Here is a 13,770-nt window from a genome sequence, read left to right as displayed (position 1 = left end):
ATATGTTCGTTATCAGCGAGGGATCAGCGACTGTTTGTGGGGGAAAAGGAGCGTAATTAGTCGACCAGCGCACTAGAGTATTATCAAAGAATGTGTAAGTTGCTTCCCAGACGTGACATCGGTAGCAACGGGGAAGCTCTTGGGATGACGGTTGTTATATCACACACCAAGAAAGCCGCAGGGAACGCCGCGGCTAGGGAGTCTCCCGGTCCCGATTCATCCGTTCAAACAAACAAAGTCTTCAGCTTTCCCCGTGCGCTGATGTTGAGACCACCCACAGCGCAAAAAGAAGGTGCAAAACATCAGACACAGAGAGTAGACGATGACCTCAGGTACCGGCCGGGATTCGAGCTACGATTGGCGGAGATCGGATCTTCACCATCCAGAACGTCGGTTCAGAGTATCACTTGGTCATGTTCCCTGTTTCAAGACTGGGATAATCCATTGTTCCATTCGGCGTCTCTTCTATAGGAGCGTCCGTGCAAAGCACCCTTCTCAGCCTCATAGAGTTATCTTCCGACGACGCTTCACGTTTTCTTGTCTGTTGTGGGGGGAGGAAAGTTTTGTTCCGAGCTGGGACTGCATGGCCATCCTGGACGAAGTCGGGATTTCCTCTAAGTCTATTGCGCTCGTTTGCGAGTCGACTCTATACAGTCGCCCGGCTTCGTCTCAATGATTTCCCGATTCGGTAGTGGCCTCGGCTCTTTCGTCCAGGCCTTTCAGCCCTCGTTTTCATGCGATAGTCCTGAACTGATATACGTCCCAAACTTTGCGACCGTTTCATCCGTCCACAAAGTGTTCATCTGCTCGCTCAAGGCAGCGCAAGCCCGCAGCATGACGTGCTTCTGCAACGAAACCTTGAGATTGGCTGCAGAGTCTTCGCGATTCATTCGTATTTCATCAGTATACTTCGGATCTGATGAGCTGACAGAGTCGAAAATAGGTATCGGTTGATTCATTTGGAGGTTGGGTTCGCCAAGGAACAACCTCAAATGTAGGAACCTTCGTCTACCTACTTGTCGACAAAATGTAATTGCGGCTGATGGTCTGTTCCGAGGACGTCGTCACATGCGGATGAGTGCCAGCTGTCCGAGTTGCTTGATCTTTGCGCATCGGGCAATATGCCAGCAAAGGGATTTCTCCCGATATCTCCGCCAGTCCAGATCGTCTCCTAAGCCTCAAAGCTGACTCAAGGCCCGCCACGCAGACTCTGCGGAATGCGATAGGTCAGATGTTTTCTTTCCCCATGTCCAGCCCCCTAACTCCATAACACCTCCAAATATTGCACAAAGCCAAGTCCCACCATGACGGCAAGCCGGTCATCCGAAAGTGTATCGTCCCGTCTACAGCAACTCGAAGTCGTCCAGCTTGTCGCGATACTTCATGATGTTTCTCTTGACCTTGCTGCCCACGGTCCATGTAACGAAGTCCTCCATGCTGCGAGTAACCAAGAACGCGGGATCGACACATGTTTCCGTGCCCACACGAACATGTCCCTGTTCGATGAGCTTCGTTGCTGCCTGTACGGTCTCGGCCATGCTGCGACATCTATATTAGCATTATGCCCAAAGAAGCAAGCTGTGAAAGTCTCCTTTTTCATACCGAAGGCGAGTCATGACGACGGGGAGACGTCGTCTTGCAAAAGCGCTGACTGTGACGTTGTGTTCGATGGCCGAGAGCTTCGAGGCCGAGGAGAGAACACCCATGTCATACAGCTTGTCGAGGAGCAGTTGCTCGTGCTTTCGGCGGGCCGCGTTTTCCGGAGGCATCAGGCTTATCCTATGCGCCAGTTGACGGATGGACTGCGCATCCGTGTCAATTTACGTCTCGATGTGTATTCGACCGCAAACTCGGGGAGATATTCGGAGAACTTACGCCGCATAGCCTGTTGTATTTGTGCTGTCAATGTTAGCGGTGGTTCATGATACGGGCGTCAACTGTGTAACTCACATAATCTTCGGGCTTCTGAATCATGTATCTGCGCACCTGTTCGCATGTTAGATTGTGTCGCGCACATCTCTTCTCGTGGAGTCTGCCATACCACTGCGGCGTCTCGGTGGTCGCCATCCTGGTAATTCAATGTTAGCACATGCGCCTCGGGCCGCTGCGCGGGCGAAGTGCGGTTGATCACGGTACCTGCTTGTATGTGATGAAGTCGTGCTTCCGTAGGAGCTTCTGCTCGTGATACTTGAGTTTGCGGACCATGCTGGGCTATTGACGTCGCGGATTCCCAGTTCGGTTTGGCGATTGACTACGGTAACGAGTGGTCGCGGCAGAAGAAAAAGTTCTGGAGCTGGCGGGACAAAATTCCTTATCGCCGCCAACGCTTATCGGAGGAGTGGGGCGGGAGGTTCCGTCGGCCTACCAAAAAATTCCCGTGACAGCTTCAACATCTCGCGACAGATCACGACTCGCTGGGATATTCCAACAATTCCTCACAAAACCAGCAATGCCTCCTAGACTACCACTCATTTCGGCCATCAAGGCACCGAGCGCCTTGATGGCCCGGGTCGCGCGCCCATTCTCGTCAACTCCCGCAGTCGCCCGTACGTCAATGACCCTTTACAGCTAGCTCCCTTATCCCCGTGGCGCGAAAGCTAACGTCAAGCTTTACAGAGTCCTCCAGCTCCGATCCGATCAAGAACCTCCTGAACCTCGACGAGAAGCCCAAGGTGCACTCTGCCGACCGTATCCGTGGTCTCATCAACAATGGAAGCAAGGCCCGCTTGGAAGGAGCTGCGGCTCGGAAACGCACCATGCTCGAGTCTCTCCGCGAGAAGAAGGTTAGCGATGACTATGTCAAGCAAATGCCGCGTCGCTGGCGTACCGGTGAGGTATACGCACCGCACGATCTCAGCCCTCTTGAGATGGAGAAATGGCGCAGGCAAAAGACCGTCACGGTCGATGTCGTTGACTTGTTGGGGATCAACCCCTTGGACCACTACAGAGTATGTTTCACCGGTACCTTCTAAACGCTCTGTCTGCTAATTCTGTGTTGCAGAACTTCTCAATGATTTCCGAGTATATGACAAACTTCGGACAGATCAGGCACAACAAGGAAACAGGACTGAAGCCGACGAACCAGAGGAAGATGGCAAAGGCGATCCGGAGAGCGATTGGTATGGGTATCCACCCTAGTGTGCACCACCACCCCGAGCTGTTGAAGAAGAGATTCCGCCTCAATGCGTCGTGGAAGTAAAGACTTTGGAGAGGCTTAGTGTTTGGAAAGGCTCGCAGGGCCTGTGGATTTGTGTGCGGAAATTGGGAGTCTCTCCCGTGTATGAATTGTACAATATCTTGGCGTCTATTATAAATGTACAGATACAAGAAGCTCCTCCAGTACTTATTGTACACATCATGCCTTCAGCACACGCTGTAGCTTGAACTTCTTCAGTTTTTCGGGAGTGTAATAGTAGCGGAACTTCTCCACCTCCGCCCACTCCTCTGGGAACTGCTTCTTGGCCCACGCCTCGAACTCCCGCTGCAAGCCTTGCCCAGGCAACGCGTTAAATGGAATGCCAAGCCTGTACAGATGTTAGCTATGAAGTTTGACAGAGATTGGAGGGATGAACTCACGTCATGGCATCAGGCCCATACCCAACAGCTCGCTTCATGGTTCTGATCGTGCTCTGGACCTCCTGCAGATTGCCATTGCCTGCCAGGCCACCGCAGTAGGAAGCAAAGACTGCCGGTGGAACATCGACCTCCATCTTCTCGATTTTCTTCCAGATATCCCTGGCAATCTGGTCGCCAAAGGCCTTAATTTCGCAGAGCGAGAACACAATCTCGAGACTGTTGTATGAAGGGCCTTCCGAAGACCTGACAATGTCCTGCCAGTACTCCAAGGCTATACTCGGTTTCCTGCATGCACCATAGGCAATCATCAAAGCGTTGAAAATCTTCGTGCTGGGCTGGATTTTCGTGTCCATCTTCAGCATGTTATGGACCAACTTCGTGCTGTCCAAGTCGGGACACCTGCCCATGCCTTCCAAACATTGAATGTAGGCTTCGCTCTTGGGGTGGAATGTTGGGTTGACATGCTGCCGCATGTGTCCGAATACGTGGACGGCCATGTCGGAGCGGTTGCGGTTGAAGAATGCGTCCATGAGTAAGAGACGGCTCGCAACACTGGTCTCCTGGAAGAACTGACGAAGGATGCAATAGGCGTCCCAAACTCTCGCGGTACTGTTTTTCTTGTCCAAACAGTACGCCACAAATGCATCTCTGATGGATCGCCGTTGTTCGTTGCTATGTTGAAATACATTCAGCGACAGTGTGTCGATAATTTCGAATTGCTGGTCATTCTTGAGGAAGACCGTGCATAATGCGACCACTGTCTCTGGGTCTAATGTAACAATTCGGTCCTCCAGAATATCCAGCATCTCGCGTATCGCCGTGGAATTCGGGGTTGCTTGGTAGCATAGCGCTTGGAGATACTTGTTGATCAGGGGCAAGTCGTCTTCTCCGTTCAGCTCCGCCTTGGGGAGCTGCATGTATGCCGCCCTGGCCCCTGACAAGTCCTTTGCCCGGATCTTGAAGTCCATTTGGAGAAGGTATGTTGTTGCATCAGGCCGGATGTCGAGCTCGCTTGCGAACGAGACAAGCCTGTCTGCCAAATAAGGGTCGTTCTTCTCAATAGCAACCTCCAGCAGCCCATTGATCGTTTGGGTGTCTGGTAGAAAGGCGCTGTCGTCGGGGTTGTGGCGAGCAACAACATCAAACATGCCTTTGATGTCATCAAGCCCTTTGCCCATGGACAGTACTGCCCACTGATAGATAACATCCCAATGCTCCTTGCTCGGGTTGGCATCAACGAGCTTCTTGAAGATTGGCGCTGTCCACCCGCGTTGGTTGTTTCTCACTGAAAAATGCAAGATTTCTTTGAAAGACCTGGGGCTTGGATGCTCGATGTTGTGAGCTGGCCTCAGAAACCACTTCTTGGTCTCCAAAACGTTGTCCTTCTTGGCGAAGAAAGTTGTCATCACCTCATGAAAATTCGCCGTGAAAGGCAAACCAAGTTTCTCGGCCTTTTTGACAGCTGCCACAAGCTCTGCCTCACGACCTTCCTCCGCCAGCCCCTGCAGGACATTGACCCAAAGATTCTGCGCGCCAGGTCGCTCTGCTTCAGATAATTGGGCCCAGTGTTCCTGCAACGCGGTCAAGGCTTCAGGAGATGCTCCAAATAATGTCAAGGCAACCAGGTACGACTCGAAGTCCCCCGATGCTCCAGGATCCGTGGGATCCAATGCCCGTTCTTCCTTGATTGCATCGTATAAGAGCCTGGAGAACTCCAGGTGGTCTTTGGTATCCTCTTTCGGCAACTTCAGCAGCGCTTCCCGCGCGTTGGTCAACTCTGACAGAGTCAGACCTGGACCCGGCTCGTCATCCTTATTTTCGAGCAGGTATTTTAACAGATTACGACAGTGCAAGGCCTGAGTGCTGTTGACGACGATGTTGAAGCGCACTTTGTACGAAAATAAGTCCCTAAATGCCTCGACCAATTCTGTTCTAGACGGCGGTCGAACGCTCTCCAAAAGGCGATTTCTCCAAGTCAAGACCGTCGTCCACCCAGGCTCATACTCTGGCTTCTTGATTTGTCTCGGGGGCTTCTGCAGGATACCGAAGAACGTCCTTCGCTGGGACCGTCGAGAGAGGAATATCGTCGAAGGTACCGGGAGCTGTGTATGGCGACACGCTGGCCGAGAAAGAATCGAACAGGCAGGGACGCTGCCCCTAGGAACAAGGACCCGTCGGCAGACATGGCGGGCTAATTGCGCCCTCATGGTGTGGGTTCAGTGCTTTGCGCGAAAGGTTCTTGATGGCGATCAGTTTGGAGATTATTGACACATGGCTTCAATTAAGCGTACCTGGGCATCTCCAGACCAAATCAAAGTAAGCGCGTCATGTGGTGAAGCGCAATGCCGATATTTGAAGCTCCAGAGATTTGCGAATTGGAATTTGGGGACACTGGAGCTCCCGGGACTTGGAAATCGCGGTAGCTGCCACCAAAATGCGACCCGCGCTCGTGGAGGACCCGCAGATTACCCGTGCTTAGTCATAATTTTGTTCACACCCGGCAACTTCGGTGTCAATGACCTCAATGACATTTAGAACCTCAAGAATCTCTCTTTCGTCAATGGAACTTGAAAGCTACTCCTGTTTCAAATTTACATTGCGATCACTATAGTCTACAAGCTCTCTCTCAATTCTCAATTCGAAAACTGCGTTCTGTAGCAGAGTGTAGTTTACACAATATGGTAGTTCCCTTCAGTTCTTGAACCAATCATACTTTACCCAATTCCAAGCATCATTATCGTCAACAGTGGATCCCAACGTTGATGGTTATCCAGGTTGATCTGGATCACTTTAAAACGACCGGCATTTTATTTCAAATTGCTTAGCAAGCGAGTTAATATCACGGTCCTAGTAGGCTTATAGTGACTGGAACCAAAACGGGATGGGAGCTAACAGCGATATCCAGACAGACCAAGACCACCGAGGGACCATTCGGCGCTGAATGGCAGAATTGGAAACTCAAAACGGACCGTTTGTGAATGATGATGAGATTCTCATGTTATGGCAACCGTTGTTGTACCGTTGCTCTCTGTGAGCGGGAGGAAGATGCCGATGGGAAGAGTCCAGACGACGCAGAGAACTAATCCCACTGCTCATGAAGCACGAGAAACGAGCGTGTGCGCGCTCAAATCCGGGTTATGGCCAGAGTTGGCACCTCGGTGTCAAGTGTTCTTTTTCCATTCTTCTTTCTTCGCCGGGCCGCATGAAGCACAAACACGCTCAGACCCACGATGAAGTCAGTGCGGAACCTGAGCTTAGCTACGATGTCATGGCAATTGGTTCATTCAAACTGCTTGAGTGAGAAGCATTTAGAGTGCAAGTGCGCCCTGCGAATTTGTTTTCGAAGGCATCAGCTTTCACACTCTGCAGTTGCAAATTGGTTCTAGAAACAGAAAGATCAAAACGACGACGAACCTTGAACCGGTAGTTAGCTCAAGACGTTTACGTACCGTTTTTGTAAGTCCTTGTTAGCGCGAAGCTATGCCTATTGACCATTTCTTACCAAAAGTAGGATACCTGAGAAGAATTCGGTACTTTTTATCCCGCTTCGGAGTGTAGTCCGACCTAAGCCGCTGGGCGGGCTGATACCCCGATAGCTTGACGACATACCGCCCAACTGGCCATTGAATCCTCTGACCTGCGCACTTTAGACCGACGGCGATATGTCAAGATCTCGTAGCTCCAGCCGCGGGTCTCTTGCGAAACAGACAGCAACACCGCCGCCAAGGACGCAACAGCCCAAAAGGAAAAATGGTGGCAGAGATGCCCAGTGCTACTTCTGTTGCTGCTGGTGCTGTTGGATAGTCCTCACCTTAGTCGCCTTATCCTGTGGCTCCGTCCTCCTGATGGCTGCCTCTCTTCCATTGCCGGATTCGGAGCCGCTCACCTCTTAGAACGGGGCCGAAAGCATAAAATCCGATAACTCCAGTTCGCCAACGACCAGCTTCATGGCGGTTATCCTCAAGTTGTAACGCTGTAGGATTCCTGCCTCGGTTCGGCAGCCGTGAAGGGCCTTTCGTTGCGTTCCAGCCCCCGACACAACCACTTGAGCTCAAGGAGGATGTAATTAGTTATTGCCCGATCAAGTTGACCTTGGACCTCCGCTCATCCAGCAGCTTTTCCACAAGCCCTTCTTTTCCAATCTCTTTGCATCTTCCTTGGATGAAGATGTCCACCATGCCAGACTTAATCAAGGCCGTTTCCCAGGTCGTTTCATCCCTCGTCGTTATCGGAAAACCCCTTCAGGCGATGGTCCAATCAGTGCCCCGTCCTGGCCCAGGAGAGGTCTTGATCTGCGTCGAAGCCACTGGTCTTCTAGCCCTTGATCAAAAATTCCGCGACTTCGGCGTTTTCAATATTGCCTCTCGCCTTCCCTTGGTGCTCAGCATCGATATCGTCGGCATGGTCGTCGAATACGGGATTTCGATCGCTCCAAGTGATGTCCCTTTCCCACCTATCGGTACGCGTGTCCTCTTTCAGGGGAATCTTCGTCGACCGCATGCCGGTGGCTTGGCCCCGTACGTTCTCGCCGATCCTCGACTTCTGCTTCCCGTCCCAGTGGCAATATCGTCCCTTCAAGCTGCAACGCTAATCACCAACCCCTTCACTGCGGCTCTTTCTCTGTTCCACTCATCTGGCCTGGAGTTTCCCTTTCCTAACACTGATACGACCTTCGAGTACCAAAAAGCCCATCTCATCGTCCTTGGCGCGGGCACAAACGTCGGCACTTTCATCGTTCAACTTGCGGCGATTGCGGGCATCGGAACCATCATACCCATCTCTTCCAAGGCCTCCTTTGCAAAACTCCGAACCCTTGGGGCAACTCATGTCATTGACCGGTCCTCCTCTTCTATTCGGTCCGATGTTCAGACCATCCTCGGCTCTCCTCCTTTGCATGTCGTGGAGGCATATGCGTCTGGCCATCTCACTCTAGCCGCCTCTCTTTTCGTTCCCACCAACGTTTCGAAAGCCATCGTCATGTTGTCCTCCTCGACCGGTGCCGACATTGATGCCTTGGCTGAAAGGGGCATTTCCTTGCGCAACATCTATGGCTCCTTCGAGGCCCATCCTGATATGTTCCGATCCTGGGCCTCGACTCTTTCCAGGTGGTTGTTGCCTGGCCAGTTGGAGGCACCCTCTCGTGTCGTAATCCTCAGTGCCGACCCGCACCTCGTCAACGCCGCACTCGATGACATCGGGAAAGGTAGTGGGGTAAGGTATGTCGTCGACATGGGAAGAGAGGATGATGTGGGGGAGGACAGAGGAGATATATAGACGAGAGAGCGGAGGCAGATGGGGTGGACAGCGGGGGGGGTAGACCAGAGGCACAGCAAGCTAAGATGCCGGGGGGTTGTACGAGATCCGTCACTCTACGGACGATCTTGTCCCATCATCGCCTAACCTGCTGCCGTCGTATATCGGACGACAGCTCGAGCCAGGATGTATATCCCTCACTCTCTCTCGGTTAAGAAGAAATCACCCGATGACCGAGAAGACCGGCCAAGAGAAAAGAAGGAATGAAAGGACGAGGGAGTGCATAGCAGGGGGCTCAGAAAAGAAGACGAGAGATCACCGACTTACCGCAATATAGTCACAATATGCTTCTTCGACCCCCCGCGGGATTCATGTAACACTTTTCTAGTCCTCCCCTCTCATTTGTCCAGTTTGCTAGCGACAGAAGTCCGTTCTAGACTTGCATTGGCTCCTGGCTCCGCCTCTCACTCTCTCTTCTCCTCTCGTTGCCCTGCTTCTCTTTACCCCAGCCCGTGCCATGAAAGAGTCTAGTTGCTTTACTTGCTTGAAAGCTCTCTTTTGACTTGTCTGTGTTTCGAGTCCGCGCGGCATCGTTGATCACGGGGACATGTATCGGAGTCCTGTATGGCTGGATGAATACGGTTGATTTTCATCAAGTCCCACGGCGGCAGGACAAAGTGGGTGTGGGAGAATGCCTCCTGAGGCGTTCACGTCTGCGTTTCAGAGATGCAAGTGCAGCTCGCGCTGACTGGCTCTGGTCGACTTTCGGCGCACCCTCTATCTCAACCTCATAGGACGCCGGCCAGCTCCGCGCTCTATGTTTCTTCCTGGCGCCGGCCGGCCCCATCCAGTGACGGGTCTCAGATTGACGTCGCGTTTGCGTAAGGCTTCTCTGAGGTCTGATATCGGGCGAAGAGATCCTGGAGTTCGTCGGAATGCATTTGTCTGAAGAGAAAGAAGAACAAGAACAGATGGAATCAGAATCGAACGCCGAACAGGAAGATGATCAGAGGGGGGTGCACCGGGGAGACAGGAGAGGGGGATTGGAAGAGGCTAAGCCTAGTGCTGCCATCTGAACATCATCCTGATGTCGGTGATCCGAGGGACATTTGATTGACGGTTGACGTCTCGACCGTGCGTCGTCGTCCACGCTCTTTCCAACACCCCACGATAGAGCTAAAGGAAGAGTTCGGGTACGGACTTGCCCTCACATCACCGAGTCGACAAGGCAACCGGCCCACGCCAAGAAACGCAGCTACCGGACGAAATAATAAAGTGCCAACCGGATTCATACGAGATTTTCGAATGGCCCGGCAATATCACCGGCCAGGATCATCACCAGATGGGACCAGGTTGTCGGCGGCCCGGAGAGAGTTCTATTTTCAGTCTGCTTGAACTACAAGCTGATATACTCTATACACGGGTCAACACAGAGACGGTGTGTCAGGAAAGGATCCAAGGAAATGCGGATAACTACCGTGGTCAACTGCACGCGCGTGGCACGAAATACGCAACTCCGGAACACCGCACCGGGGCCTGCTTGCTGCAGTTGAGAAGAAACAACGACCATGTTGCCATTCACGCAAACCCTTCCCTTCTCAACTGTCAGCCGAATGGCGTTTCTCTTCACTCCGTCAGATCAGGGGAACCAAAAGGCAGGAACAAGGTTGACAAGGAGGGCCAGGCAGGGGACAGCTTCTACCCCCCGTTCCCCGGAGCCGGGGTGGTTGCAGGTGGACAAGATCGCCCAGGCGACGGACAGGAGAGTAACTCAATGGATTGAGATCCTAGGAGGTGTGTGATACACTTTACAGACATTGTTGCCCAAAAGAGTGAGAATGTAACAAGAAAGACGCTTACTGGCACGATAGATTGGTCAACTCGGGCACGACATCTCGACCATGACCGACTGCGGACTTGGGAACGTCTAGGCCGTAGTCGTCTATAGTGTCATGTCCGGACAAAAGAGATCTTCAGTATGAACGCGTTGGAAAGTATTGGTTTTCGGGCAACTCAAGTAACCGATGTTTAGAATACAAGATGTAGTGTCACAACTAGGAGCCTGGCTCAACTCCGGACTGCATCGCCTGCTCAAATCTGTATCGAAGACAAGCTGTATTACAGACACGTTACTTCCAATAATCAAGAGGCAGTTCTGAACAGAGATCCCGGTTCTTTTGAAAACAGGCAATCTACGAAGAGAACCCCTACTGAAGGATTCAGAGTTGGTATTCTATCACCTGGTCCTATGATCACCGGACGCCGTCGTCCGGCCCTGCAAGAAGCAGCAGAAGGAGCACTGCGCGCATAACGTCCGTCCGGGGGCGGCACTATTCCTACCCTGGACGTCCCGTTGTTGATATTGCGGCTCCTAGGCCATGCCCCAGACCTGACGATCAGCACGTTACCGAGCCGCGAAAGGCTTAGCCTCTTTGGAGGTACAATGACTGTCAAGCTTGCTTGATGTCTTTTCTTTTCTCACACGGACACTTTATTATTATTTCCGAACTTCGTGCATGTGAGTGTTCTTTGAGCCTATTTTCCATGATAGCTGTCAACTCTGAATCGTAGCCTGACTGACAGTTGTCACTTAGGACAAACTTGAAGTCGACGTCCATCGGAGACAACAACACTTCCAGACAGTCAAGACTGTAAGCAAGGGATAATAGACGGGAGTGCGGGATAAGCGTACAAACTTCCCGCTGTGCATGAACGACTTGTACAGGCAAACCGTGGGGCGTGTTGAACCTCCACCACCGTCGCCCGACGATGCAACAGTGAGATTCACCTTGCCCATCTTGTGTCTCCCGCAGCTAATGTGACAGTCTATCCGGACGTCGACACTTTAGACAGACTGAACAATAGAAAAAGAGACAGAATTTTGGGAACTTTGGTGGCGTTTGTTCGAAGCTCTGCTCCCCCTCCGTCCGAAGCGCAACGACCCTTAGTTGGGGGTCCGAAGTTGTCAACTCCGTCGAACTGTCCGTGGGACACTACCGCACCGCAAGACAAGGAATAACACGGACATTTCGAACAAAACCTATCCCTTGATCTGCAGAGAGCCATTCCTTTCAACTTTGAAAAGAAATTTGCCCAATCAATTCGTGCTGCAGGTACCGAGATCCCAATTCTTCGCCTGGCTGGGCGGTGGTGGGCAGTCTCCCCGCCCTTCGAACGACGTCGTTTCCCGCTTTCCAATATTTCGGTCTTCTCGGGCAACTCCTCCAGAGCCTCGCACCCGGCGCCCCGGCAGGAAGAAGGAAAACTATCTAGCAAGGGGACCCACCTCATCGGTGTCGGTCGGTCGGTCGGTCACTTTCGGTCGGTTTCCTCGGCGACCCTAGCAACGCGCACTTGCATCATCGCTCGATGGAAGAAAGCGGACGCGGTGACGGATGGAAAGAGAAAAAAGAGCCTACCGAAGTCTCCCGCTTCAGCCTTGCGAAAGACGAAAGATCCAAATCGACAGACGCTTGCTCTCGGACGGGGTTCTCGTTCGGGGCATCAGAAGTCAAACAGCCCAACCCAGATCGAGCCTTCATTACCGACACGATGGGCTTTGACAAGAGATGGAAGACCAGCTGACAGCGGCAGGACGGTGGGAACAGACCTCAGCTTCTGTCAAGTCAAGTCAAGGCCATCATGATACATGTACCTGTACCTGTACCTGGCCTGGCCTGTCGTTATCTCCCAGTCCTTCAGGCTGCTCTCGTCGAAAGGATGCTAAGCCCTGAGCTGACATCCCCATCCATTCATCCATCCATCACGATGACCCCATCACCAGAAAAGACCCGTAGGGCTGGGCTAAGAATTGAAAGCTGACGTGGGCAGCTCCCAAGGCTCGAACTGGGGTAACACAACACCAAAGGCCCAAAGATTTCCAAAATCCCAATAGACCAACGGAGGAACCTCACACAAGCGCACTGTAGCCCGCTCACCCGCCCGCCATCCCGCATATCCTTGGGCACGACCGTTACCCAAAGATCGTAGCGCCCCGTCACACACACATCCATGCACACCATGCCGGCCTCGGTCGAGCGAAAAATACGCCTCTGCAGAACACGCCGTGCATCGCCCTTCTGCACATCTGTACCTGTGCGGGTGCCACCACTGCAAAATTACAAGAAAACGAAATCCGTCCCTTCGCGATCTCGGTACATGTTCTATTTCGAGAACCTCTTTCCTCTTTCGCGACGCGACCAGATGACGAGCTGACGAAGCGAGGCAAGGCGAGGTACGGCGCGGCACGGGACAAGGCAAAGGCAAAGGCAAGGCATCTCGGGACTGGGGGGCATGGGACTTGAGCGTCAAGTGCATGTATGTAAGACACGAGACGAGTCAATTACATCAACGCACATTTGAGTATCCAAATGGACGACGCAAGAGAGAGGGAACATGCGGCGGGGGAGAATATGCCTTACGATCTGCTGGAAAGCTCCTCATGCTTGTCAGACGAAATGGGCCATCCCTTAACGGGCTTCAAGTTGACTTGCCCGCATCCGCATATGCAATCTTTCGAAATTGATCGAGTCTATACGATAGGCAACCACAGATGGGGGGGGGGGGGGGGGGTTGTTACTTGCTAAGACCGTTTGCGATGAAAGACGCAATCCATTGAGCTCAGCAATAGTTTGGATGCCTAATGTGTGCGGGATCATAACGGGATCTTTGGTATTCAGGGACCTAAGTGGGCAAGGGGCATAGGGATCCAGGCCCTTCTCAGGATCTAGATAGAGTCGCCAAAGTGGCAATATGTCAGATTCTCTCCAATTACGGCAATATTGAGCCTTTAACGAGATAAGAGGAATCACGGCTGAAACTAAACCTCCATTCATATCAAATCCTTTTCTCTTCACAGCCCACACTCAAAATCCACAATGCCATTGATATTTCCACTTGCCAAAGTTCCAATGTCGATAACTGATTTTCTTCACTGTGGGG

At 52.3% G+C, this 13,770-nt stretch overlaps 5 protein-coding genes across 5 annotated transcripts; 3 read left to right on the top strand and 2 right to left on the bottom strand.

Moving 5' to 3' along the window:
• Positions 1-1,343: 1,343 nt before the first annotated feature.
• On the bottom strand, positions 1,344-2,205 carry CPAR01_15467 (U3 small nucleolar ribonucleoprotein IMP3; the record flags this gene model as incomplete). Its single annotated transcript, XM_060499716.1, has 6 exons — positions 1,344-1,539; positions 1,603-1,802; positions 1,876-1,899; positions 1,951-1,986; positions 2,042-2,068; positions 2,137-2,205. The coding sequence occupies 6 exons, from the start codon at positions 2,203-2,205 to the stop codon at positions 1,344-1,346; spliced, it is 552 nt and encodes a 183-aa protein (XP_060341716.1).
• Positions 2,206-2,449: 244 nt separating this feature from the next.
• On the top strand, positions 2,450-3,199 carry CPAR01_15466 (ribosomal protein S18; the record flags this gene model as incomplete). Its single annotated transcript, XM_060499715.1, has 3 exons — positions 2,450-2,546; positions 2,617-2,948; positions 3,002-3,199. The coding sequence occupies 3 exons, from the start codon at positions 2,450-2,452 to the stop codon at positions 3,197-3,199; spliced, it is 627 nt and encodes a 208-aa protein (XP_060341715.1).
• Positions 3,200-3,355: 156 nt separating this feature from the next.
• On the bottom strand, positions 3,356-5,783 carry CPAR01_15465 (pentatricopeptide repeat domain-containing protein; the record flags this gene model as incomplete). The annotated part of the gene is made up of 2 exons (XM_060499714.1): positions 3,356-3,524; positions 3,577-5,783. 2 exons carry the CDS (start codon positions 5,781-5,783, stop codon positions 3,356-3,358), a joined length of 2,376 nt encoding a protein of 791 aa, XP_060341714.1.
• Positions 5,784-6,670: 887 nt separating this feature from the next.
• CPAR01_15464 (uncharacterized protein) lies at positions 6,671-6,877 on the top strand (the record flags this gene model as incomplete). Its single annotated transcript, XM_060499713.1, has 1 exon — positions 6,671-6,877. One exon carries the CDS (start codon positions 6,671-6,673, stop codon positions 6,875-6,877), a length of 207 nt encoding a protein of 68 aa, XP_060341713.1.
• An 875-nt stretch (positions 6,878-7,752) lies between these two features.
• On the top strand, positions 7,753-8,850 carry CPAR01_15463 (uncharacterized protein; the record flags this gene model as incomplete). Its single annotated transcript, XM_060499712.1, has 1 exon — positions 7,753-8,850. The coding sequence occupies one exon, from the start codon at positions 7,753-7,755 to the stop codon at positions 8,848-8,850; it is 1,098 nt and encodes a 365-aa protein (XP_060341712.1).
• Positions 8,851-13,770: the final 4,920 nt, after the last annotated feature.

Source organism: Colletotrichum paranaense, assembly GCF_030867605.1.
Source record: "Colletotrichum paranaense strain IMI 384185 chromosome Unknown Scaffold_19.1, whole genome shotgun sequence".
NCBI classification, from domain to species: domain Eukaryota; kingdom Fungi; phylum Ascomycota; class Sordariomycetes; order Glomerellales; family Glomerellaceae; genus Colletotrichum; species Colletotrichum paranaense.
The sequence above is the reverse complement of the archived record's forward strand: the minus strand, read 5'-3'. Positions and strand labels throughout refer to the sequence as shown.